Source organism: Charadrius vociferus, unplaced genomic scaffold, assembly GCF_000708025.1.
Source record: "Charadrius vociferus isolate BGI_N301 unplaced genomic scaffold, ASM70802v2 scaffold280, whole genome shotgun sequence".
NCBI lineage: Eukaryota > Metazoa > Chordata > Aves > Charadriiformes > Charadriidae > Charadrius > Charadrius vociferus.
In genome coordinates, this window is record NW_009646340.1 from 632388 (window position 1) to 659791 (window position 27404).

The following is a 27404-nucleotide window of genomic DNA, read 5'->3' on the forward strand; positions in this document are numbered from 1 at the left end:
ATACCCAGCTATGGTAATAAACAGATGATGGTGTGCAGAGCAATGGCACCTGTTGATGTTAACACTGGAATTCAAATGAACGAACAGAAGATGAAATACAGGACTGCTTCTCTTTCTTTCCTGCCATTTTTGTTGCTGGAAACTTGTAGTTTTTAGCCCTATGTACTTGACAATTTTAATTATGTCTCAGTGGAAAACTAGAAAAAAGCATTACTGATTCTGTCCTCCAAAGCGACTGCTAAGCACTTACCCTCTGAAAATCAAATCTTTGCAAATTCTTTCAGATTTTATAACAATATATATTCTACTTTGATTTTTTTCTTTTTCAGTTTCTGTCAACTTTTTTAGATGAATTTTTAGTTTTGTATGCATTCGTATAGTCTACTGCAACCTCTAAAATCTGGAGCTTTAAAAAAAAAAAAGAAATCAGTTAAGGGAAATGTTTCTGTTTGGTCTTTTTGCCTGGTAAACACTGGTTTTGCAATGTTGAATTTGAATGATTTTCACTTTGACCAGTTGAAAACTTTCATCTTCAAAAGGAAGTTTGAAAACTATGCTCTTGTAACGGCTAAATAAAAAATGAGTTACACACTTAAGAAAGTGAGCAACAAGCTTAAAGAACAGGCACATTTTAGATAAATGTCAGTGCACTTTTGAGAGCACTCCAGTATTCTCTCTCAGCTCTGAGTATGGTCTCAGGTATTGAAAGTACGCTCAGAAGTCAATTTTGCTTTGGTCTGGCTTATTTTACATTCTCCCTTCCCCTGCATATGCTTATGAATGGAGGTCTTTCAGTTAGCTTTGATGGAATTATGCCTATTTACACCTGCTTTCATGAGTGAAACTATCATATCCATAACAGTCATAATCCTGGCAGTTTCATAATATACACGCCTCATGTTGGGACCAATGTGTAAAATTATAAATGGAGACTTTGCCAGCCTTGTTATGGGATACACAGGAAATAACTTGGGGAAAGTAAATACAGTCAATGAAAAAGGCTTCCTTTGGTGACTGGTAAGCTGCCTTCTCAGGCCAAGGACATCAGCAGTGGGAAAGAGAAGCAAGTGTCTGAACCGCAGACAGAAAGCTGTACGTAAAAGGAGATGCAATCCAGTATGTACCACACCTTGTTCTTGTTCACTTGACCAGAGGCAGGTGTTATGTCTGTTTTATACATTCAGATGTGACATGGCAGTTATTATTTTGTTTTTTAAAGGTGCAGTTTTGTATCCTACTCATGTTTGAGGGTTATTATTGCAGCATTTCCTGTGATGCAGCCTAAGAGAGAACATGGCTTGTCATTAACTTTACTGTCTTCAATCCATATAACTCCAGCAGATATCAGAAGAATGATAATGATACTTCTTAGAAAATGGAAAGATACTCCATAACTTGCAAAGGAAGTTTTCTAAATTCTCAGCAATTTATTTGATAGTCTATATCTCTATCAGTCACCATGTCTGAATATTGAATTTAATGTTTGGTCCACTTAGCCCAGCATCTTCTAGCTTTAGTGACTTCTGGTTCAGCGGGAGGATAAGAATAATGAACAAAACAGACTATACACCTTGAAGATATTGACACCCAAAAGTGTAGAAATTGACCTGTAATTTTCTTTTTTTTTTTTTTTTGATAACTGGTCATTGTATTTAGTATTGTGATCTGCATAATGTAATTACACACTCTGAGAAGAGAGAGTCCTATTTTATCTTTTTTATTGTTTAATGAGAGGAAGCTGTTGCTTTTCATATTTCTAGGCAGCAAAAAAGAACGATTTGGTTTTAGTTTTTGAAGTTCTAACATCTGTCACTTACTCCCTCCTCCTCCCATTCTGAGTGAAGTAGCTTCTTTTTTCCTATTTCTTGTGATACCTCAGACCTCCCCTTCCCATCTCACCCCCAAACTTGAAATTATTTTTCAAGTATCTCATTATACTTTTACTTCTACTTGCAGGATTATCTAACTGATCTGATTACCAATGACAGTATTACCTTCTTCAGAATCTCAAAGAAGATGTATCCTCACAGGCCTGTACTGATGGTTATAAGCCATGCTGCTCCTCACGGCCCTGAAGATTCAGCCCCTCAGTACTCACATCTCTTTCCTAATGCCTCACAGCACATGTAAGGAAAGATAAAACCCTTTCATTTCCAGGTTCAGGAGTATAGAAGTCCTGGGTGCCTCTGGGGGAACAATGTTTGCATTATAATACTCTTGGCCTAAGTTTGTCACAACTATATAAGAAGAGTTTTGAGATTTTCGGTTTTTTTATCTCTTCAGACTACTTTAAGTATCTTGAGAACAGCTACTGCATGTAGAACTGGGAATTGTAGCTCACTGAGGTAAATGGAAAGATTCATGTTGGATTCGTTGGACGTTGTTACAACCTATTTGGGAAGTAAAGCACTGTTATGCTTTGAGCAGGGGGACCAAAATCTGGTTCTTGGGCTGTAATTTCTTCACGGGAAGAAACTCTACCTCCCTGTCCTTATGTATTATTTTATGAGCATTACCAAAAATCACGTAGTATGCAATACTTATTACTCGCATTTCGTATACGGAAAGAAAGGAAGTACAGGCCTGCAGCACCAAATGAGACAAGCTATTTCTGAATGGGCTGGTGTGTCTGTACATGACCCAGTGCAATGTCTTGAATAGGTCCCAAAAGCAGTCTCACCCGGTTCCTGAGTTAACATGTTCATAAGCTCCGTGATGAGATGGTTTGTGTTTATAGCACAGAGACATTTTACAGGTAGGGCTCTTTAATGCTCCATTACAGGCATCTCCTCGCAGGCTGATAAAATGAATGTTCTCCCAAATCACCTTTCGGCACAACTGAAAACATTCCAACGTTTTTATAATTACTGGCTACATACCTTCATTGATGTTCAGCATTTATAACTTTCTTCCAATGTGCCCTTTTTTATTTTAAGGGGAATTCTGTTTTATTTTGGATTTGTGAATGAACTGGGAACTGATGGAAATATTAATCAGTTGGTAGCCAAAGCTGCTCAAGGCTAGTCCAAAGTCCAGTGAAATCCATTTGAGCTTTTTCACTTTATTTAAAATAGAGTCTGAGTGTAAAAGCTTCATTTGTTCTATTGTCTAGGTATTGCATAACTTAGAATTATATATTTCATTATTTTGTGCTGTGTAGATCTGTGTCCTAGATCTACAGCAATGCAGTATTTCGCGTTTGTTTGCCATCTTATGTGTATTTATTTTCTTTGAAATGAAAATTACAGAAATGCCAAATGAACAACTTCCTATAGCTTATACCCAGTATTGACCTCAGTCTTATTAGAAGTTCCTTTGGAAGGCAATTGTATCTCGGAGATGATAATCATTTATCAAGCAACGTTCTGTAGCAATTTAATGATGCTAGTAGGATGAAAAGCAGTAGAAGGATTTGTGGAAGGCCAGCAATGAAAAATATGAGCTACATCTACTTTTTCTTTTGCTCATAGTTTAAATCTTGTGGGTTTTTTTTTTTCCACACAAACTAGGTTTATCTTCCTGATTATAAAGTAGTTACACAAAACTTTTTTTTAATTGTAGGTGACTTTTCTTACAATGATTACAGTTATACAGGAAGAGTCACTTTGTGGAAACAAGTTTTGTTTGTAAAGATACAAATTATCTCAGTAGATTAAGGAACTGTGTTTTTCTTTTGGATATGAACATAAAATAGGATTTTAAGTACATCTTGTGCAAAGAAACTGTCAATCTTGCTCTAAACAATTTTCCCGGCGCTACATAATAATAATAATCTGTAAGGCTTCTCATTGGCCTGGGTTTAAGATTAAATGTAAAAATGCAGAGCGTGCATCATTCCCTCACTGTATGTACAAGTTAGTTCTCTGCTTTCAATTTTTTCCCTTGTTCCCACATTCCAGGGAATCCCTCAGTGACAGATAAATCTGTCAATGATAAAGGGGTGTAGACAGTTCTCACTGTTTTGTTGTCACATGGATATGGCAGGGAAGGATCAGAGCACAGGTAGAACACTTATTATGAATTGCCCGAGAGCAATACCCTGAACAAAGTCTTTGCCTAGCCCCAGAATCAGAAGGCCGTACACCATGGGGCATGTCTCTGTACCTCTTCTTGTGGTAGCGCTGACAGAGTCTGCAAGTGGATCCTTGAGCTATATCCACAAAGCGAAGTGAAGGTGTGACTGTAGTGCTTACACTGGTTGACGTACATACTGCATTGTGTAGCATTGCTAATAATAGCTAAAAGTTAGTCCTACGGATTTTAGCATAGACTGACAGTCAGAGCACTTTGCTTGGGAACTCTGGTATGTACTTCTGTTGCTAATTTATGCTGTTGTTCTCTTGCTTCTATTATTACATGTACTAGCTGGTATGACCACTCCACCCTACGCTGAAGTCTCTCTCCATCTCGTTCTGTCGTGTGCATCTGCAGTCTTTTCTTGTTTGAAAATTATTCACATCAACCAGCATTCCCATAGCAAATCCCTAGGCTACATGGCTGGTTTTCCTTTTTTACTGCCTATACTGATAGCTGTAGAGAATGCAACAGCTGGGCAGTTTAACAGCCATCAGAAATGTTACTTCTATAGAGGGTGCTAAAATATACCCATCTTTTCCAAGGTCAAATGCAATCAGACTAGGACTTATCTTCTGAGTACATTTGAAGAGGTTATCTTAACCAACTTCTAGGAATGTTATATTTGTGTATTTTTCCCGTAAGACAGACAAATCTGTTAAGTGTAAGAGGGTTACATTTGTAGTAATCAAAGAAAATCACAGGCTTTGGTTGGATTAAACAGCGGGAGGTTTCAAATCAGCCAGGAAATCACAAAGTAAGCTGAAAAGGAGTTTGCCAAGCATTTTTGATTCATTCTGGGCATCACATAGCAACAGTTTCCATAACTGTCAGCATTTTCAAAGGAGCAATGTCATTATTTCAGCCACAATAACATTCTGAAATTCAAGAGGCTATTAACAATACAGAGAGAATAAACACCAGCCCTTTCCTCCCTATATGAAGAAGCCTCCATTTGCCGCCTACACACATTTTTCAGATAGCATCTAACAGTGGCTTTCGGCATAGAACATTTCATTGTCAGATTATTAATTTCATGTTTAGATTAAAACTCTAAAGACTACCTGTCGTATTCAGAGACATTAGATACACAGTATTTTAAGGAGAAGTTTCAACTTCTATTACGATTTTTTATCTTAATAACTTACCCTGCTGCATATGCAAAACCAACAGTAGATATTTGCCAAATAAGAGCTGAGTTTATCAGGAAATTTTGTGTTGGGAAGAAGAAAATAACTGAATATCTACTATTTTTTCCTGTGTTTACTGTGTCACCCTCTTGGCTTGCACATTTGCATAGGCTGAATTCATTGCTTCGAATGAAAAAAGGAAGCCTCAAAAAATCACTTCAGAAAAGTAATTTTTACTATTTTAGATTCTGCAGGTGATGTGTTTGAGCCAGGGTATGAAGAAACTGACAAAGGTGGTTCTCAATATTAAGTAATAACAAATTTTTTAGTAATAGATATAGTAGGTAAAAATATTATTTCTTGCAAATGTAAGCTATAATATAGCTTTCTAGTGAGTTGGACATGATGCAGAAACTCAACATCATGGTAATGATATATCAAATTTAATCTTTTCTTTAGATCCAGCTAACCTAGAGCAATACAATTATGCACAGAAAAGCAATCTCTGGAACTGCCAACAACATGAAATTATGGACAATAAGTGATATTTATCCTCATCACTTTAATGGTGTCCCAGGAACACAAGAACTTGGAGGGGCAGCGCGATTCCAGGAGGACATTGAATCCAGCTCTTGGGATTTTGCAGGAACTGTAATTAAAGTTTCTGTTTGTCACAAAGGAGTTGGTGGCTGGAAAGTGTCTGCAAAATACAGTCCTAGTTCCCCTCAGCCCTGCTTTTCTTGGCAGGTCTTTAAAATCTGGCTATGTATCCACTTCTGCTTGCTGTGAGCTCACAGGCAGTTTGATACACTAGGTAGGGTGCCTGTGCTCCTCTAGGTGTGAGTGTGAATGTATTCAAGTAGCCAGTCACACTGAATTCAAAAAAGCCATTTAAGAACGTAGTCGAACCTTTTCAGCAAGTTTTATGGTTATTATTAACAGCTTGTGCAAGCCATAATATTTGGTGCTAAGGTGGGCAGAGTGAAAGCAAAGCAATTACATGAGCAGGAACCCTATAGTACATGCTTCATCCAGATCGTACTTGTGGAGTTAGGCTTCTCAGGCTAGTCTCTTGGCCTTGAAATGTAGCCATGTTAGTCTGAGGACACTGCAAAAGCAATGTATACTTACTCTTCAATAGATTTTATTGCCCACAGAGTTCTTTTCATTCTCACATCTTTCATACAGAACATAAAAGTGTAAGACTTTTCCAAAGTAAATCTAATATTTTCTTGTGTGCCTCAGAGAGTAAGTCCTATAGTGTTGATCAAATAGAAATTATTGGTAGACATTACTATGACTTTTTTCTACACTGCTAAAACATGCTGGTTTTCTCTCTGTTCCTTAGCACTCCCAGCTATAACTATGCTCCAAACCCAGACAAGCACTGGATAATGAGGTATACAGGTCCCATGAAACCTATACACATGGAGTTCACCAACATGCTACAGAGAAAGCGCCTTCAAACACTCATGTCTGTGGACGACTCCATGGAGATGGTAAGATTAGTAGTCAGTTATTTTGGCTAAACAAATCTTGAGTTAAGATCCAAGCTGTGCTGTATATGAAGATAAGGGGGGAACAAAGGAGGATGAGGAGGATGACTGCATCAGTTTCTTAATAGTTTGTAATCCTCTCACCTCTGAGGATTTTGTGTTCCTATTCAATGTGTAAGGATCCTCATCTGCTAAAGACAGGTACTGTGAGTTGGGTGGTGTGAGGAGCTGATTTGTTGCCGCAGAGCCACTACTGATGAAGGGGAAGAGGGAGGGATCACCTGAAAAAATGTACATCATAAATTCTAAAGATGTATCATCTGATAGTGAAAAGTCATCCTACAAACTGTTGGAAATAACTACCTGACCGTGTGCCTATTTTGATGCTGTAACACTGAGTTTCTGAAAGAAGAACAGCAGCAGCAAAAAATGATGCTACAGGAGTCCTAACTAGAATGATCACATGGTAAACCAGGCCCATGATGTTAAATAGTAGAAGTAAATAAATATATAGGTAATTTTCTTTTTTAATTAAGTGCATAATGTAATAATAAAATCTCTTAGTGCAAGCTGGGTGTCTTGAACAGAAACATCTGAATTAGCTAAAAGCTACTCTGAAAAAGAATGGGTTTCCAGTTGTAAGAAGGCAGATTTAAAGGTGTTGCAATTTACTGCTTATCTCTTGGCATTCTTATTCAAAAAAGGCAGAACAGAAAATAAGAGAGTCTTGTAAGGCAAAGATGAGATTATCTGGATGGCATTGCATCAACTTGCTCGTAATGTCTTTTAATTACTGATTGAGGCAAGTATGAGCTCTACTTCACATTAATGAACCTGGTTAAGTGGATCAGATACAGCATTAGGGGAGATCAGCTATTTCACTCCACTATTTTGATTTTTTGTTTAGTAAAATGGTTTCGCTTTGGGTGATCTACTGCAGGCAAAATTAGTTGTTTTGTTTTTTAGTTGTAATTCCCACGTTAGCCTGATCTTTTCCAGTGAATTATATCTATCACTCTTTCAAAATTTGAAAAAAAAAACCAAACCCAACCAACTCAAGCCCACAAACAAAACAACCCAAAAAGGAATCAAAGAAACCCCAAACCAAAACAACAAGAACAAGAGTTTGTTTTCTTCTGTGCTGATGTGTTCTGAGTCTGTGTGAGGTACCACTTTGGTGGTGAAGGTGAAAATATCACATAAAAATTGATCTTTGGTGCTCAAGTTGGTACGTGTCACATAAAAATTCTTGTGTAAATCCATAGAAGCAACCACAGAGTTAAAGCTCCTCTTGATTCTCAATGTTAGTTCTCCAGCTAGTGAGAGACTACAACTGAGTGGTATTTCTCTGGAAGAGATTTTGCAAATATTCTGCATAAGGGGGACTCATTTGTCTGAAGGCAAGATCATTGAGTGTTGCTTAAATAAGTGAGATTCAAAATATTGTCATCTTATTAAAATTGTTTGCTGCAGGAAAAAGAAGTGGAGAGAAAATTTAAAAAATGCTTATCACCTTGAAACTTTTCTTTCCGTTACTGTATGTCTTTAGTACTGTCTTGACAGCTCTCGCGCAAAATACTGAACCCAAACACTTTTGAAAATGTCATGCTACTGTGTTTACCTTAAAATGGAAAACAGAAGTTTGCCTTGTAATAGCCACAATATTCAGTTAATAAAATTATTAGGTGATTATGGATTATTCAGAATGGATCATTGTGATATCTCAGTGTCATCCTGAACTGCTGTTATTTATTTGTATATTAGACATAGGCAGAGAAATATATCCAGTATTCTACATACAGTATTACTCAGTGGAATTAATTTCATATTTTGTTTTCCTTTTTTTCAGATTTACAATACACTGGTTGAAACAGGGGAACTGGACAATACATATATAATATACACAGCAGACCATGGTTATCATATTGGTCAGTTTGGGCTGGTGAAAGGAAAGTCCATGCCATACGAGTTTGATATCAGAGTTCCTTTCTATGTCCGAGGTCCAAACGTGGAGGCTGGGTCCTTGTAAGTTCTTGGCTATTGTGTGTTTGTGTACGTATGTGTATGTAATTAGGAGAAGAATCCTTTATGTTCACATGTCTAGTCGTATTGACTTGGCATCCAAATAGAGGCACAAACTTCTGCCCATCCTGACTGACTTCTTGCTCATCTTTGGCAGAAAATATGCCTACTCAGAAAGCAGAACTGGTAGCATGTGCTGATGTAACACAGGCAAGGGTTTATGCCATTGCCTTTTTGCTTGTGTATGCACAGCACAAGGCAGTAGGCTTTTGTGGATGTAGTTGAAAAAGCCACTCTGAAATATGTCCAATCCAGGAGATGCTTATTTGCCGCCTTTTGAGGCATGCAAATAATACACATAACTACAGCTTTTTCGAGGTAAAAAATACATTGTATAATGTTCACCACCACAGTAGATAATTATTGCTGAACACTTAAGTGGAGTCACTTGTTTCAGTTTATGAAGAATGTACATAATAGTTCATATATTATCATCCATAAAAGATTCTTTTTGGTTCATCCTTTGAGATTACATAGTTAGGGCTGTTTGTTGGATGCACGCAAGCATGCAGAATATGACTGTTAATTAAAATGGTAGCTTTGATCAGCTAAGAAATTATGTAAATACACTTTCTAAGCAATTATTTCAATAGCAAATATTTGCACTTAAGTAATGATTTTGGACAGAGTGCCATAATTTGCTGCCTTTTATTTATATCAGTGTGCATGTTTTAGCATAATTAACACACGCGAAGTCTTCCACACACAATTTTTTTTCTTTACCGCAGAGGAGCAGATCTAGTGTGTAATATGGTAGCAACTAGTTATTAAAAAATCTCATTCCATTTGCTGGTTAAATTCACTGATTCACATTATCAGTAGGCACAAAAATGTTAAATTCTGTAAATGCTGCACTATGCATCTAATTTATTTACAGCAGTTATGCATGTGAAATAAACAATATTACTTCTCTGAAGAGCAGGGGAGGGATTGCTCAGGTGGAATTAAACATATTACCTCAGCACTGAAAAAAGTTTGTCTGCAGCAGCACCGAATTTCAAGTGAGCTGCATTAGCCTTCTAAGAACGTGCTCTCTTTCTTTTTGACTGCAGTTTTTGGTCTTACTGGAGAGGCAATGCTGATACAGCCCAAGTAGGCTGAGCTAGGTTTTCTGCAACATGCAGCACTAGAGACCAGCCGCCTCATGTCTGCTCTAGTTCAAGGATCTTTACACCCAGACACACGTAAAAGCTGTGAAACCTTCCCACTCAATTTTATTTTTCAATGGCTTCTGAAGATGAAAAAATATTTCTGTTGGGACGAGAGGAGTCACCCTGACAGTCTAACAGAACAGAGCCCATCACAGTACAACAAATAGGAAGAACAGGATAAAATACCTTGGAGGGGGAATGTATCAGATAATAAATTGATCCTCCTTTTCAGCCTGATTTTCTTTAAATGGCAGAACTTCCATCATCCATGTTTTGTGCGAACCTTATGTTTTTCCCGCAGAGTAATTGTCATGACTCCCTTTCGATACCAACGAAGATTTAATAGCAGTCACTGTAGCAAGTCATTACTAAGCTCTCATTTCTATTACCAAATATGCTACACCACAATTACTAGTAATTAAAATCAAATTAGGTACATCAATTTAATTCATCATCCATGCTCTTGTCAGTGCCTGTTTGCTCGCTTGTTCAAAAATGTAGTAATTTTTAAATGGTGTCTCATTAATTAGTGTGAATTTAGCAGCTTTCTTCTGTCCTGTATTTTGAGCTAGAATTCTGCACTGACATGTATAGCCGCCCATCTGGTCCCGTCCTTCCTTTGTGCATGCAAATCATGGCACGGTGGTTCTTTATGTTCAGTGCTGTAGAAGACTGGCTGCATAGCAGTATGCTCACTTTCTTTTTTTTCCCTACTTTTAAGAAATTGAGTGCCTGCCTTGTCTTTTTTTTTTAAAGAAATAAGGAAAAGAAATAATATATAGCTAATAAACAAAATATGTATATATGTAATACTGTGGGTAATTGCACAACACTGTCATAGACATATTTGAAATGAGTTTTAAGGTTCAACATAAACTGAAAACAATTCTGCAAAACCAGACCCATAGCAAAACCAAGTCACATGATTAGAAATTTGGGCATTTGTTTAGCTGCTGAATGCTGGGCTGTGCAACCAGATGCTCTGATGCGTGAACTCACTTACATTTAGCTGTGGTAGTTCAAGGGATTTGGGGAGAGGGGCTGTCTCTGCTACTCAGGAGCTGATGCCAATGTTTTAACCAAATTTGAAATCAGTTAAGGTTCAAATATTGTCTTCTTAACTGTGGTGGCTGAGGGCCATGTGCCATACTCTGCTAAGTAACAGGGCACGCCTCTTTGCAGAATGGGTAACTGTACGCTTGGGAAGATTGGTATCCTTTCAATTAAAGCTGTACTTTTATTTTCTCTCTCTTTTTTTTTTTCCCCTCCATAACTGCTTCCACTCTGCTTTTTCTTCTCTGATCCCTTTCCTTTTTCTGTCTCAAACTGTACAGTAACAGCAGCTTTTAGTTATTTACTGTAGTGTCTAGCAATATATTTCTTCTCTTCAGAACACGCTTGTTGTGATATGAGCTGAGGTACTTATTTCTATACCATATTTTGGAACAGTTGAAGCATGTGTTACCTGCCAAATCTACTTTTTTATAAAGTCATCGGCATATTTGGAAGACGCTTTGATTATATAAATAAGACACCCAAGGAGTTTTTCAAATGCTTTCTCATGTTTTGAAATACTTTTGAACCCTGTTTTACAATAATTAACTAACTTTGCCTTATGAACTACTTTGTTTTCTCAAAAATACTCTGTGCTGAAGTATTAAATCTTCATATTAATCCCTCTTGAGGTTATGCAACTTCCCTATATTTTACATTTTAATTCCCTTCATGGAAAGGAATTGGATTATGTCCTCTTTTCTTTTTTGCAGATTTCACAAAATAAGCCTTTTCAGATCCCTGGTCTCTGTGGAAGAGCTGGAGTTGCTTGGTAGCATTGCATAGACTTTAAACCAGGTTCTTGTATATGTTTTTTCAGGAATCCTCACATTGTGTTGAATATTGATCTTGCGCCTACAATTCTAGATATTGCTGGGTTGGATATTCCGTCTGATATGGATGGTAAATCAATTCTAAAGCTTCTGGATTCTGAGAGACCCGTGAATAGGTAAGAAATGGAAATGTGCGTGTAAACATGGATGTGTTTGTACAGGAGACTGAGCAAGGATTCAGCAACGTGCAGCAAATTTAAAGGAAAATATAATAAAATTACTATCTATATGAGTACGTATTTCTCTGGAAAATATTAAGACCTATTTGACAGTATGTGACTGACTTCAGTTACTTATTTTCATTTTGTCAGGGTCACATGCTAGCTATGTGGCATGTATGGCATCTGGATATACTAAACGTAATCTGCGTAGCAGTGAGGGCTACACAGGAAGGTCTTCAGCCAGATGAGTTACAGATTTTAAATGTCTCTGTGGCATCATTTGTAGCAAAGCATTTCATATCGGATTAATTGTAGAATAATTGAGTTGAAAGGATTGGTTGTGTATTAGACTAGAATATAAAGACAGGCTAGCACTCAGAATCACAGCTATTATTTGAGACCTTACAACAATACTTTCATTGGAAAAAGACTGAGGAAGATAATCTGACTGGACACTTGCTAGAGAAAATTAGCAGAAAAAGGGAAGAAAGAGATTTGCTTTACAAGTAGCTGGGTGGAGAGAGAGGGGGAAAGAGCAGCTGCTTTAGAATGCGATACTTTGGGGGTAGGGTGCAGGTTAAGAGCCCAAAATGGAGTCAGGAAATCCTGATTTAATTTGCGATCCTTTGTGATCAAGGACAATTCAGTTAATCCCCTGTGCCTTAAACGTGCTTATGTTGGGATAGTTGTACTGTGTGAATTGTTGTGAATTTTGTCCCTGTGAGAACAAATCTATCCTCTGTTTGTTCGTGATTTGCACTGGAGAGGCACCTGTGACTGCTTCATAGAGCTGGATGTCCCCTTGTGCAGTTATATGTAATGTTTCTCATCTGAATTGGGGGTCTGAGAGAAAACCGGGGCATGACTTGAGGTCCTGTTTTACCTGCTTTTGTGGGAATTGCTTCTTCCTCTCCTTGTTTCCTCCCAGGTTCCATTTAAAGAAAAAGATGAAGGTGTGGAGAGACTCGTTCCTAGTAGAAAGAGGGTAAGGAAAGCGTTAAGCACAAAGCTCTATTTTTAAATAGAATGATACTGAATAGCTAAAGCCAAAGCAGCACTCCACCACAGACCTAAAGCCATTTAGCTGTGCCAGCAGGGACAGGGCTGCAGTATGCCTAATGGCAGTGATTGTGTGATAGGAGGGGATGTATGGCCTTTGCCTACAGCCTGCATGGATGTGCTGTTGGGGTGGGGGAAGGGGAGTTTTACTTGGATTGAGAGATGGACAGGCATCCCGTTTTTCTTTCAGCTGCTGCTCGACCCCCCTGCTTGTATCATGGGAGTATGAATAAGGCTATTCCTCTCTGCGTGTTCATCTGCTGGCCATTCCCTCTGTGCCTCTGCCTTAATACGTAACACGGGGCATGAAAGGTTTGCAAAGTGCAGCCCTGTAGAGTGAGGAGGATATGGTCTCTATATCGGCTGTTGTTACTGCCTGCCAGTCAGACCTGAAACACACTGTCTGGGTTTTGTATGTTTTTGTACGCTCCCTGAGAGCATGATATGAATAAATTTTGTGTTATCAGAGATGATGATAAGTGCTAGTTTCTACTAGACTATTAAGTTTTGGCCATCAAGTGATGCTACGGACTAAGCAGATACCCTACTCCTCCTTTTCAGCAAACTGTATATGTATTAATATATGCATATTAATGCAAAAATAAGTCTTTTTTTCATTTCTTTTTTTCCCCCCAGTAAACTACTGCATAAGAGGGAGAATGAAAAGGTAGATGCCCAAGAAGAAAACTTTCTACCCAAGTACCAGCGTGTGAAAGACCTCTGTCAGCGAGCTGAGTATCAAACGGCTTGTGAACAGCTTGGCCAGGTAGGGCATTGCACCCCTGACTGAAAGTAAGCGGTTGTAGTTGGGCTAAGCTTCACACCTTAACTGTGACAAAGTCCTTCACCTTGTCGTCAATGCCACCTTATAAATCAAATGGCTTATTCTGCGGCCTTTCTTCAAAACTGTATTACAGCATTTATGAGCTTGAATGTCAGTCAGGAAATTGCTGATTCAAGTGCCTTCTGTATTGATTCCTGGCTACTGTTAAGAGAACTGCCTATGCTGTTTTAACATTTTATTACCCAAAACAGAATGTGGTTAGGATTCATTAGTATTGAGAAGCTACAATGAACCAAATCGGCCTCCTCCAAATACATACAGCTCCCTTTGCTTTAAATTCTTAATTTAACTCATTTTGTTGCTATTGTTTGGAATTACATATAATAATGGAAAACGTGTTTTGTGAGTGCAATATATCCCTCCTCTTAACAAAAATATACTGTGAAAACACCCATGCAACTATGACTGGAGGCAGCCTATGTGTATATGGGCACAAAGCTCATTGATTGTGTGTCATTTCTCTTGTTACCTAACTGCTCTGGGCAGATATGAAAATATGCTCACTTTAGATCCAAGTTATGTAGAAGAAAAACGGGAAAAAGCAATTTAGGGTAGTATGAATACATGGTCTCAGCACAGAAGAAGGTTTTGCAAATTTACCACAGCAGTGCAAAGGCATAGCAAAGCCATCTCCAGCAGCTCCACACTTGGGGAGATTTCTCCACTCCTGGGGAGATTCCCATCCTCTGGAAACATGGCAAAATTGACTCTGTGCCATTGCTTTCTCGTCCAGGTACCAGTCAGAGTACCTCCTTCCGACGACTGTAACACATTCTGCCTGTGGACATGTGGACAAAAGGATGAAGGTAGATGGGTCCACATGCTAATGTGTCTGTTATTAGACTGGCATTACCTCATATCCTGGCAGCTCAGAGGGCTGTCAGAATACATCAGTCTGTGGAATATAACCATTCTTGCAGACATGATCTGAATGGCTTACCAAGGCTATAGTCAGTAATGGGCTACTTAGGCTACAGTAGTTCATTTTCCACTGTTGGAGGCCAGACTCCCTGCTTCTGGCTCTAGCAGTCATGGAGTTCAGTGCACCTGTGAAATGAGCCCATTGTTCCTTAGGTGTTGGGATCCAATTTATACGTATAAGCATTTTCCAGATGCTTTTTTCCTCCTGTGGCTGCTTTGTCAGATTTAGTATACAGAAAGAGTATAATGTCCCGTTCTTCCTAAAAATACTGAACTGCAGTAGTTTATTGTCCTCAGATGTCTTGAGCTGAAATTTTAGATGGGTGGGAGCAAGCCATTGTTTTTTGAGTTTGCAGTGTTCTTTGAGAAACTGGGGGAAAAGTCATTGTTTCTACTACAACATCATCCAGTAAGTAGTTTGGGGAAATACAGCTTTTCTTTTTGCATCAGTATTTTCCCTTTGAGACATGTTTCAACTTCTTCCTTTTGTCTTCATCTTCCCAATTATTTTGAAGGCTATTGTAAGAACAGAGGGGAAGAGAGACTTTTTTCCAAGTCTGTGTTGTCACTGAAGCTGTCTCTTTGCATAAGGTAACTTAGCTACATTCAGGCTTTCTTACTGTAATTACCACGTGTCTCAGTTATGGAATAAAGGGGGAAGGCCTTGTATTGTCTTACATGCGTTCACAGGCTTATGTTTTCTTCCATGGATAATAAAATATCTTTGACATCTGTAAGAAGTGGGCATAAAATGTCAACTCCATATTCAGAATTGCCAATAAATTCTGAAGCAAAGGTGTGCTAATAAGAAATCAGTGTGCTGCATCCTCATTGTCAGGAGACAGAGAGGAGAAGAATTGTTTTGAGTAGTTCAGTCAGATGTAATTGGAAGTGATAGGATGAAATTGAGCAAAAAAGAAATTTAAGTTGGACATCAGGAAAAATTGCCTAACAATCAAGTCAATTAGAGTCTGGGAAGGGCTCTCAAGGGAGTCTCAATCCATCTAACCCCTGCTCTAGAGAATATGTCCTAGTAGTCTGTCTAGACAGCGGGAATAGTGGGAGATGAATGTGCTTATTTGAGGATAAATTGTGTCTAAATATGGGTGCACCCAAAAGTCTTTTCAGAGTGAAGCAAGACTAACTTCTCAAATGACAAATGGATGTTGTCTGTTTGCTGGTGCCGTTCACAGCTCTGCATAGTAAGTAGAATGAGCCAAAATGAAAAACATACCACTGCCTTGGGAGAGTTTATGATATACAGATACACTGGTTATTTAGCAGATGTCTCCTGATCCTGCAGGACACTTTATTATTGTGCATTTAACAGTATCTGGAGTGCTTAGTGCAAAAGGTGAATTTTCTCATCCCGATGCAAAGATGAAGAGAAGCCTGGGTCAGAATTTAGGTGAAAGCTTGCTAAAGTCATTGGGACTCTTTCTTTTGACTCAAACAAGTTTTGGGAACCTGCTATTCCGTGCACAGAGAAGTCGGAGCAGTGCCAGGGAATCTGAAGTGCGATCAGGAGACGAGAAGGACGAATGAAGGACAAACACTAGGAAGGGCAGTGAATGAGAAGAATCAAGGGACAGAGCTTAGAGTAAAGGAGACGGAAAGAAAGCTTTGAATTGTGGGAGGGATAATTTGAAATTCTGCTTTGTTGAGGGTGCAAGTTTGTGAATACAGTTCTATCACCACAAAATGCTCTTCCTTTGCAAATCTCTGTCACCCTCCTTGACCTATAATCGTTTTGATAAGAGAGCACCAGGATCATGGAGATGAGGCTATTCACGCTGTGTAAAACCTTGTTTCAGAGTGCATTATGTGGGATTTTTTTGGCAACACTAATATATGTAAATTCTTCTGAGTGCAACGGGAGTCTGCGTGTTGCCATGTTTTCTTTTTCAGTTAGTAGGGTTTGGTCTGTGTTAGTTATTTGCATCCAACAAAGGGTGACTGTAGGCTCAGATGAAAGAGCAGCTCAGCATTTATATTCAAGGATTTAAGAGATGAGCTCTTTCTTCCCACATGAAATAAAAAACATTTATCCTCGTACCTAATGGCTTCCACACAAATTTTTTCTCTTCAGTGTAGTTCGGCTTTTCATTCTAAACTGGCTGTTAAGTGGAAGCTGACCCACTTTTATCTGGCGGCCTGCATTAATGTGCTTTTGTGGAAGCCAATTATGATATCAGCATTGCTCTGTAGAGTATTCCCAGCAACTCCACAGTATCATAACAACAGCTGCACAAAATCTCCCTCTAAGTCATTTGCCAACTTTGTGCACATTTGCTAAGCGTGCAATACCTGCAGCACTGCTGATTGCTATAGGGAATCTATGCTGTACGTGTGGAAAAAAATAAATAAAAAGTATTAATTTTATAGTACAGTAATATTACTGACTTGTAAAGGAAAATAATTTTCTGAATTCACATTCTTTCCCTTTCAAATCCTTTTTATTTTCAAAGCTCTATTTATGCGCAAATCTGATAGAAGTAGAATTTGCCTTTAAATAGTATTAGAAAATATCATTTTATGACAGTTTTCACCAGGAGAACATTAAAAATTGAAAAACTTGCACTTTCTTTCCTTCAGATGTTCTGCAAATGAAAGGTTTGATACAATCTTCGCTCTGATTGCTTTGTGATGTACCAGGATCAGGAAGGGATATTCTCTTTTGCTAACTGGCATGAAGATATCGTAACTAAAAGTATGTCACGTATGCGACTGGTCCCCCCAGTTATCTGACATAGCATGGCATAGCAGTGATGAAAACTATTCTGATCGGTGTGTGCTTCCCTACAGCAGTTCCTAAGCAGTACCTCTAGATCATATTTCTGCCACCATAATCAGTAGAAAAAATTACTTACATTTTCTCCCTTTCCTAATGGCACTGTAGCTTGAACTTACGTTAGCCTGACCTAGTAAAGTAAGTTGGGTTTTATAAACAATTTCTTTAAAAACTGGGAAGAAAGTTTTTGATCTGTGGATCTTTTGTGGTTGTCCGGATCTTTTGTACCTAGTAAGCTGAGGTTACTAAAGAATTTTTGTCCTGTTGATAAGTGAAGCATATCAAGCCAGCTAGAATCCAGATAGTTTTAATAGCTCATTAGGCAGATCTTTGGAGTTCCTGAGCTCCAGTGTGAGTTGCACATACTCAGCAACTTTCAGGATCCGGTTCTTGATCTGTGATTGCAACAAGAAATGACTTGTTGATAACTTCATACATTAAAAATTTTATCAGCCCTCAAACTGATAACATTAGGAGGCAACAAACCATGAAAATTAAAATCATGATGATTTATTAAGGGCTGTTATTCAAGGATTGTATTCCTTATCAAGAATTATAATTAACAAAATTGTTTTTCTCCTTTAGCCAGAAATAGCCTATAGTGATTTCCAGAGGCTATTTTACTTATGGCTTTTCTCACTTGTTGTTGCTTCACAAAACTAAGAAATTTGCATCTCTTGTTAACTGAGATTTTTAAACTCCTTGTCATTACAGTAGTAGATGTTCCAATTTGCTCACTAAAATCAATACTAACGTTTAATAAAGCCCCCCAGTTTTTCAAACGTCCAGGCACGAGTAGCAGTGTAGTTTAGTTCAAAACACAACGAGCTGGAGGTCAGGAGACTGACTTCACTCTCAGAACTGCTACAGACTCGATGTGGGACCTCAAACAAATCAATTCCCCTTTTGTTGCTGCTGGTTTTTTCCTCCACCGCTAATGTAATTTCTGCTTAGGCTGGACTCTCTCCTTAGCTTCTTCAGTACCTAACCACTTGATACCACAAACCAATTATTGTATTAATAATAAATGAATTATATAATTGTAACCTTAAATTTAGCTGAATACCTGATTTTTCATTTGCATGCTAGTTGATTGTCCCACCTGCCTCTCTTCAGCTACAGTTTGGGGCATTAAAAAACCCTCTAAATTTTCTGTCAAGAAATTTTTCATCCATCTTAGAATTTTAAGGTTTGAGTGATCTGTAGTGTGTGACAACTGAAATTGAGCTGAGAGCCCAGAGGTCCGAATTTCCAAACATCATGAGTCAGTGTAATGAAATAATGTCCCGTTTGGAATGCAGATCAGGCAGTGCTACTTGTATACTGATGACATGAAATAGAGGCAGAAAAAATTATGAGTCTGAAAAAAAGCAGACTCATCCTTTGCCAACGGATAAAGTGGGAAAAGGTATGGGGCCGGGGGGGAGGGTGTAGTTAAAAGATTAAGAAAATAATACCTGTGGGAAAGAGCTAAGGAACTGGGCAGATTCAGTCAAAAAAAAAAAAAAAAAAGCTGAGGAGGGAGGAATCTGTCTGCATGAGTCTAAGAGATGCTATACAGAAGACGTGAGCCAATTATTTTCTGTTAAGAAGAACAGAGGAGTAGTAACATGCATGAAACAAACAATGGGAAAGTTCAGGTTGACATGTTTCCTGAAACCTGTCACATCTGCGCAGCAGGACAAGCCACCAGCAAAAGCAGTAGAACTACCTCTTGTGGAGAAGGGACTCGTGTCTCTCTGGATTTTGCTGTTTGTCCTCATTAGCCCAATAAAAAATAACACAAGGAGCAAACCACAGCAAAGGAGAAGAGCTAACTGAACTGTAACCTCAACTGTTTCATAGTAACTAAACTGTAACTGTACTGTTTTATATAAGAAAAAATGTATCCGGGTTACTCATGAATCAGTTTGGACTGGGAGTAAGATATTTCTAGTGATTAAAGCAGTCTGTTTCTAGCCCGCCACCCAGTGTGGCAGCAAGGATGGGATTCAGAAAGCATCTGCATAAACTAAAGACGATGAATATTGCTGAAGTGTTTTTGTCAGGTTGGTGACAGGGACAGAGGACCTTATTATCCTGCAGAAATTTTGATTCCTAGAGCCTATATTCCTGAAACTGTTAGGGAGGGTGCCTTGCGGGCAGCTAACTGATCAGACAGTTTCACTTTTCACTTCTCTGTAAAAGGGAATGGAATCTCTTTCGCTTAACAGAAAGAGGAGCTGATGAGACACAGCATGATGATTTAGGGCTCAGCTCTGAGAGCTGTATGTTTCAACTGGAATCTTTTCTTAGCAACGCTTGCGTGATCAGCCCTTTTCCCCTAAAGAAAACAATGCCAATTGAGAGAGATTCACTGAGGGAAATGAGTGAATTGTAGGAAAAAATCCTACAGGGAAGGTCATGGCTATTTATTTCTGATTGGGGCCTCAAGTAATGACTTTGAATTAACATCTGTGATTGCTATAGCAGTAAGAAGACATTGATGCACAATAATGCAAAAAACACTTGATGGTGATGAGGGCTGTGACGGAAATAATGGGGTTTTGACACATAGAAAAATACAACATGTCTTTTTCTGCTAAGGGGTCATTTGCATGTTCAAGGTGAATGGTGTTACTGGAGGGAATTAGGGCATCTGTTCAGTCTACAACTGTTGCTGTTAAGATTCATGTCTCATCAATACTGAAGTCCTAATGTACTGTTGTTGATACACAGAGCAGGTAGTTTGGTCTGGAGTGGAGAATATGTGGTACAAACTGTTTTCTCTTTACCTTTGCAGTGTACCCTTGAACAAGGTTTCTGTTCAGTAGCACTAATTTCTCCATTAAACTAAAGCCCAGACTCTCCTGCTTTGCACACAAGTAACCGAGTAGCATGTGTTGTGCAGTGGGAGGCAGGGCAGAGGCTGGAGCAGAAGTGTTCGAACAAGCCCAGCACAGTAGGTGGCAGAAGGCACAAGCACAGCAGCTAACTTGGCCTGCCTGAAGATGGTGGGAAATTTCCAGCTGAAACGGCTTTAATGATTAAATGAGGTGTCTGGAAAGTTTTGCACAACGTGAGCTTGATGGACTTCAGGACGTATTGCAAAAGCCATTTATTTGATGGTTTGAGTAGCTGTGCTGCAAGGCTTTACAGGAGGAAGGACAGGTTCTTCCTTTGGAGTTTTGATGCGAGCTGGGAGCGAGGTTGTGGAGGAGTCTGCATTTTCCACTGCCTTTTAGTTTGTGTTAAACTGCCCTCCCTTTCAGGACTCAGCTCTTGCGAGGTATTATGAGCTATAGAACTTGAATTAAGAACACATCTTTTGGCCTAATGAAGAAAAGACCTGAAAAGTTGGGGGCAAGTGGTGAACTAAGGGCACTTTGTTTTCTTGACTGGTTGAGTTAATCCACTATTTATATATAATTATGTTTTGCTGCTGGATGGTTATCATTTGTACCTGTGAGCCAAAGTATCTCTGGGGCACTCTGGAGTTCTTCATATAGGGACTTAATTATTTAAGTGATTACCTCTTCTAAAATATTTTAGTTGCTTCCAGGGGTTGACACAGGTTTCTGCATGATGGTATGCTATGTGCTAGAAACCAGTTTAAAATGCCAGAATTCACAATGTTTAAGGCTTCTGGACTGTCAAGCAGGGGTTTTCACAGTTCCTGTGCAATTACTGCCCTTTTCCCTAAGTTTGAAAGCATGCTGTGGAAATGACTGCAACTAGTATAGCTGTGATATTGACCTAGAGAATTTGTGTGTGTACTTACAAGCAGACCACGGGTAAGTTGGTGAATCCCAGACACATTCACACACATGCCCGTATCTGTTTTGAGGAAAAAAGTAAAAGCACGGGACTTTGGGGGGTTGGGGGTTCTGGTTTGTGGTGGGCTTTTTTTCCCCTCCACATGTGTTTAACGTCTGCTTCTAAAGTCATTTACGTAGTTCTGCGCTGCAGTCGTTCAGCAGCGGGCCTGTTAATGCATACAACGTGCCCTTCCAGCAAAGCCTTTAAGATGTTTTCACTGTAGCATACAGCTGCCTTGGAAAGATTTAAACTGCACCAAAAATTAAAGGATTTTTTCCAGTTCACCTGGAGGGGAAAAATGAGCATGACTTTCTTGACAGGAGATGAAAGAAGTAGAGAAAAAATATTTTTTGGGCTACACATCAGAGCACTTATTTACAGTAGTTCTCATCATGGTATTTAACCTGCCCTCTGTTGAATCTTCATTTTTCATGTATCAGGCACATACAGCATAGAGCTCTACTGAGCAGAAAATGCAGTTTGTTCATATATTTTTCAAAAATAAGATTTAGAGGAATTGAAATGGGAAACAGCAACAAATATTTTTACATGCTTTTTTCATTGTGAAAGAAACCGTTGCTTATTCTAGTAAAATAATTTTTACTTTAAACCTCAGCCTGTGCATCAATCAATGTTAGACATTTATTAAAAAAAAAAAAATTAAGACTCAGCAATTTATTCTTCAAAAGTTTTTTTTGTTCCGCGCCTCATCTAGGTAAATGTGTCCTGCTTTACAGATGAAGGCAGTCATGCAAAGGTGTCTGTTGCAAATGTCTTATTTTCAGTATCTCTCACTGATTTTCTGTGATTCCTTGTGCTGCAAGTTAAGCCAGGTTTATCTGCATTGGTGCAAGCCACGGATTGTAGAGGAGGTTGGACACAATATCTGCACCAAAGTAGTAATTATAGCTCAGGAGAGTTGGCATCCAATTGTTTGAGGAAGTAAGCGGACGCACCATAAAACACCGATTGTTTTAAATGAGAGGATCTCCTGTGGACATAAATAAATCCACTGTAACTAGCCAGTTCACTTCTGACTCCTGTTAAATTCTGTATTATAAAAGCACAGTGATGCCGTTTTCTTACTTTGCTGTCATGCAAACAATGGAGTGAAGTTCAGTGGAGAACGTAGGCTTTGTTGCCCTAGCCTGGGCGCGTCTCTGTGGGAATGGAAGTGACTGAATCTCCCTCGCAGAGCTGCAGGCTGATGTAAAATGTCATCTCGCTTGGGAGCTGTTGCTGGTTTTCTTTCTGTTTTTTATTTGGAAAATTCTCAATATTCCAGTGAGTCCCAGAGGCACAGACTTAGGATTTTGTAATAGGGAAAAAGAGGAACGCCTCTCAAGACTCAGCAAAAAGCTGAAGTGTTTCTGTGAGTCTCTATTTAAAACAGTACCAACTGCTACTGTGAGGGGTTTTTTTAGGTATCTCAAAGCCTAGCTCTGAAGCTAATAGTGTGTTGGTAAATAAAGGAGTAGGTGAAATTATTTTATGATGTATCTGGGAAGTGGGGAAAACTTCTGCGCCAGATTGAAGGTGGCTAAACTCCCTTGCCCTCGGCACAGCTCTGACAGCAGCACAAAGGGAACTATAAGCGAGTTACTTCGGGTTTTGAGTAACAGAAGGAATTGGATATTAGAGATGAGATTTTCTGTAGTTTGAGTGGAAGAGGGAGGAGATTCTCACTTCACAGGCATCCAGTGCAGCTCACCATTGCTTTTTAAACCCAAGGGTGTTGAATGGGAAAAGCTGTTAAAAGAAACACTCAAGATGGAGATAAACGCGTGGAACTACAGACTTCCATAGCTGATCCAGTCATACCAACCCTTTTAAAGGTCAGTAAAGAGAAACAGGCACTTCTGCAGGGTAATCTTTTTTCTTATCTCTGTTGCACGGCCACCTTAGGATGAAGTGAATTATACCCTGGAAGTGACTGTTACTCTTCTTTGAATGTAGAACGAGTCTAGATAACCAGCTCAGACCAGATCTTTACAGTAAAGGAATCCACAACTTGGATGAAGTCATCCCACCATCAGGCATTTGAACTAGGAAAGAGGAGGAGACTCCTGGAAAGTGTTTTCCCTTCTTGTGGAGTATGGGATGGGGCTGAGATTATATGCAGGCCTGGAGCTTGGTGCTGTTTTAATGGCAGAATGGTGGCACAGATTTCTGCCAGCCTGACAGACACACTTGCTGGTAGGCAAGGATTCTTTTCAACCTGTGGATAAGGCTTGAACAGCCTTGGTTTATGCCCCAGTTACACTTCTGAAAGTTGTCACTTGTCACCTCCGTGTTTTCAGCTGTAGTATTGATTTTGTTAAGAAGTTCCCATTGTTCTGCCTCCGAGAAACAGGATCGAAAACAAACGCAAGAGTGTTCCAAAGAGTTCCTGTTTCATCTGAAAATGGGATTACAAAAAAATTCTGTTTTGGTAGTAGGTGATAGATGAGCCACAGCTTACTACAACGAGGAATCTCTGATAGATCACCGGAGCTGGCCATTAGAAAAAGCACAGTTGGGACAGAGTTTTAATGACGAAATTTTTCTTCCAGAAATGGCAGTGTGTGGAAGATGCCAGTGGAAAGCTCAAGCTACACAAGTGCAAGGGAATGGCGAACTTGGCAGCTGCAGGCAACAGCAAAGGCACCTCCAATATTTTGCCCAAGTATTACAACAGGAATAGTGAAGACTGTAACTGTGAAGAGAACGAATACAAGCTGAGCCATGTCGGTCGGAGAAAAAAACTCTTCTCCAAGAAAAGTAAGTGAATCCACTGTACCTTCTGTCTCTGCCTTAGAAGACTGTTAGTAGTTTGTTCATTAACACATAAGTCGCCCTGATTTTCATGGGCGTTGAATTCTATCAGCATATTTACTGTGCATCTGACTGTGAAACAGTGTGCCTTGTATTGGACAGTCAGATTTGAAAATATCTTTGTCTGTGGGAAGAGTGTTTTGATCCAAAATAGGGTCCTATATTTATGTCTTTCAAAACTGGGAAATGCAGTGCACGCACTGAAGTGGCAAGTAGCACATCCTTACGTAGGCCATGAAACACAGTGTTTTACAGCAAATACTCCAGTTTTCAGTAGGTACTGTAATGCTTGGAGCCGTTACTGCAGTAATTTATTTTTAATAAGGATGCATGTACTTTGTTACAGAAGCTGTTTGCTTCTAACATCCTTTCCTTGTGCTCAGTCAGCAGAGACAAGGCTGACTTTTAACCAGAGATCGTGTCCAAAGGGGATGACTCTGTTTCTAGTTTCCTTGGCACAGATCAGGTGCTTTTTCAGAAAGCCCATTCCACAGGCTCTGTATTAAACCTTAGTCAGACTAACATCTATATTTGAAGTACGTAGTCTAATTATAGATTAAAGAGGCAAACGGCAGCACAGAATTATTATTCACTTGTAATGTTTCTTTCGTCTCACTCCACAAATACAGAGCCTTAATTATTTAGCAGATTAGTCTTTCTGTATAATGACCTGGCACAAGCTTCAAACAGAGAGTTTAAATTGATTTTCGCCCATTATATTTGCCTTGCAAGCTGATTAGTACCTACTAAGCTAATTTTTAGTTGAAAAAAATTATTGGTTCCAGGATGAAATTACTCAACTATACTTGCTGTTTAAATATGTGGCACAGCAGATAATCTTTAAATAACACTAGAACTTGCAGTTCAATTACCTTCCCCCCCACCCCCCGAAGTCACACAGAAGAAAGTTCAGTCACGGGGAGTCAAATAACAGGAGTAGATCGAAGGCACTTAAAAGAGAAGAGGAAAACAATTAGGTGAGGGCAACAGAATGCTATCTGATAATACTTAACAGTTACTTAAGTACTGTTCATCTGTGTTGAGCTACCTAAACATTAACTAATTTTCACAACATCCAGAGGAGGTGGTTAAGTGTATAATTACGCATGAAGGAGATTGGGGTAAAAAAAGTGAAGTTGCTCCCTCTGGCAGAGGGATCAGAATGATGTTTTTCCCCCCTACGTTCTGCTCAGAAGAGGCAGAGTTTATGCTGTAGCCTTCAGCTCACTTGCCTCACTGAACCCAAAGGCATAAACTTTAGCAGCGTAAGATAGGATCTTGACAATCATGTTCCCATTGCGAGTGTCTTGAGTAAAATGTTTGACTCCGTAGATGCTTTGTTTTTCCCTCTGCCCACATCCGGGTGTGCCATACAGTGGAAGAGGTTCGCCTGGACCTGTTGACATAGTCTTTGATTTGGTGTTGGCTATTTTTTCACATGCACTTATCTAATAAATCACACACTGAACGCAAATGAGCACAAAGCAATACAAGTCAAGGTAACATACCAAGGTTTTTCTAACCAGCTTACCTAGAAAGCTGGCTCACTGCATTGTGAATGGTAAGAGGGTGACCTGAATACTGATGATGTGTATTTGGATTTTTATCACCTGTGTCATGAGACTTGGGGATAAAGTGCAGTCTGTGCTGGATTGCATAGCTCTGAGGGCATCTTTGGGGTCTGCTACTCAGAATTTGGTGAGTGCATGGGATGATACTGCAGCCCTACTTGAATGCCAGTAAATGCTATGCTAACAATAGCTAAATAGAAGTTTCAAACTGGACTAGGGTCACGTCCACATTAATGCTTTAGTTCACGGCAATGGTGTAGTTTTGAAGGAAACACCCTCATCACCCCCTTCCGTCATGCACCACAGAGATGGGTTTGCAGAGAGCAGTTTTGACGGATTCTCATCTGCGGTCATTTGCAGAAAACTAAATTGGATGCCGTGCTTCTGGGGTGCAAACGCTAATGGGGGTGTGAGGATTGGTCTTTCAGAAAGATTAAAACCAGTCATGTGTGGTGAGAACATGTGGTCTCAAAGACCAGATTAAATTGCTGATAGAGGGGCTGGAGCACCAAGTGTTTTGATAAAATAATGACTTTCTAATGCAGGCATGGTCTAGACCCATTGTCAGGTGCACCGTTGCATTTAGCAGGCAAAATTTTTTTCTAAATTGAGTAAATTCAGATGCAAAACAGGGTCTTGTCATATACGTGCTATTTGGGCCATGTACAAATAGACAACTCACCTGTGAAGCTTTTACATGCTAGAAACGCATCAGCGTTAATGTTTGGGTGTCAGGAATGTTTGCATTTCTGTGTCCTCTTTATTTTCTTCAGTATGTTTTTATTTTTATAAGAAAGATGAAACAAAGCTTTGCAGTAGGAAGAAAGTTTAAAGTAATAGTGAGCTCTTAAAATCTTTGGCTGTGTTGTGGTCTGTTATGTTTTGCTTGCTGTGGATTTGATCTCCTCCTCCTGTGATGAACAAGTGCATGTGATTAAAGGAGTTATTAAGCTGCACGTAGAGAAATGATGATAGGCCACACAGATTTGTAAGCAACAAACAGAAGTGTGTACGAAGGGGCTAGAGCATTTTTATTCCAATTTTCGTGTCGTTATCGTGTCGTTAGTTTTTCTTTTGAGGTATTCTCAATGCTGAAGCAAAATGACCTCCTTTGTTACTAGGAAAAAAAAAAAAAAACAAACCTGAACATCAGCTACTTTAAAGATAATGCATTTGAAATGTAATTTTTAATGGCAGTTGCGAGAAACTGGATGTGAAAAAGTTTTTTGGATTGAGTTTTTTTCCTCTTTGATGTATCGAAGGACACAGATTCAAAATAAGATTTCTAGAAATCCCTAGGTGCCTAATGCCCAAGAAAAAAACACCTGTAAACCTTCATCTGTATTTCTAGACACTTGAGATATTTTAAAAAAAATTTACTTCAGAGTGCTTAATTTTCCTTTGGTCTTATAGAAAAAAATGCTTCTCTACAAAATTCTGGAGAATAGATAGACATTATTGGGAAATGTCAAGCGGGAATTCATGAGGCTAGCGGCGGATATTTTCCTTGTGACACGTGTAGGAGCAGAATCCTTGCATACTGGCTTACTCTGTTCTCATTGTGATGCTGGAAAATACATCAGATCCAAAATACCTCCATAAAATGTCAACAGGGAGGACCAAGAG

General features: G+C 39.1%; 1 protein-coding gene across 2 annotated transcripts in view; it reads left to right on the top strand.

The window, feature by feature from the left end:
* The window catches only part of SULF2 (sulfatase 2), a 62492-nt gene that overhangs the window by 21172 nt on the left and 13916 nt on the right, over positions 1–27404 (top strand). For both annotated transcript variants that reach the window (XM_009887541.1, XM_009887619.1), the window contains exons 4-10: positions 1957–2126; positions 6553–6703; positions 8550–8725; positions 11807–11935; positions 12909–12965; positions 13676–13805; positions 23946–24153. In XM_009887541.1, the coding sequence (XP_009885843.1) occupies positions 1957–2126; positions 6553–6703; positions 8550–8725; positions 11807–11935; positions 12909–12965; positions 13676–13805; positions 23946–24153 (1021 nt within the window). The remainder of the gene's footprint in view (positions 1–1956; positions 2127–6552; positions 6704–8549; positions 8726–11806; positions 11936–12908; positions 12966–13675; positions 13806–23945; positions 24154–27404) is intronic.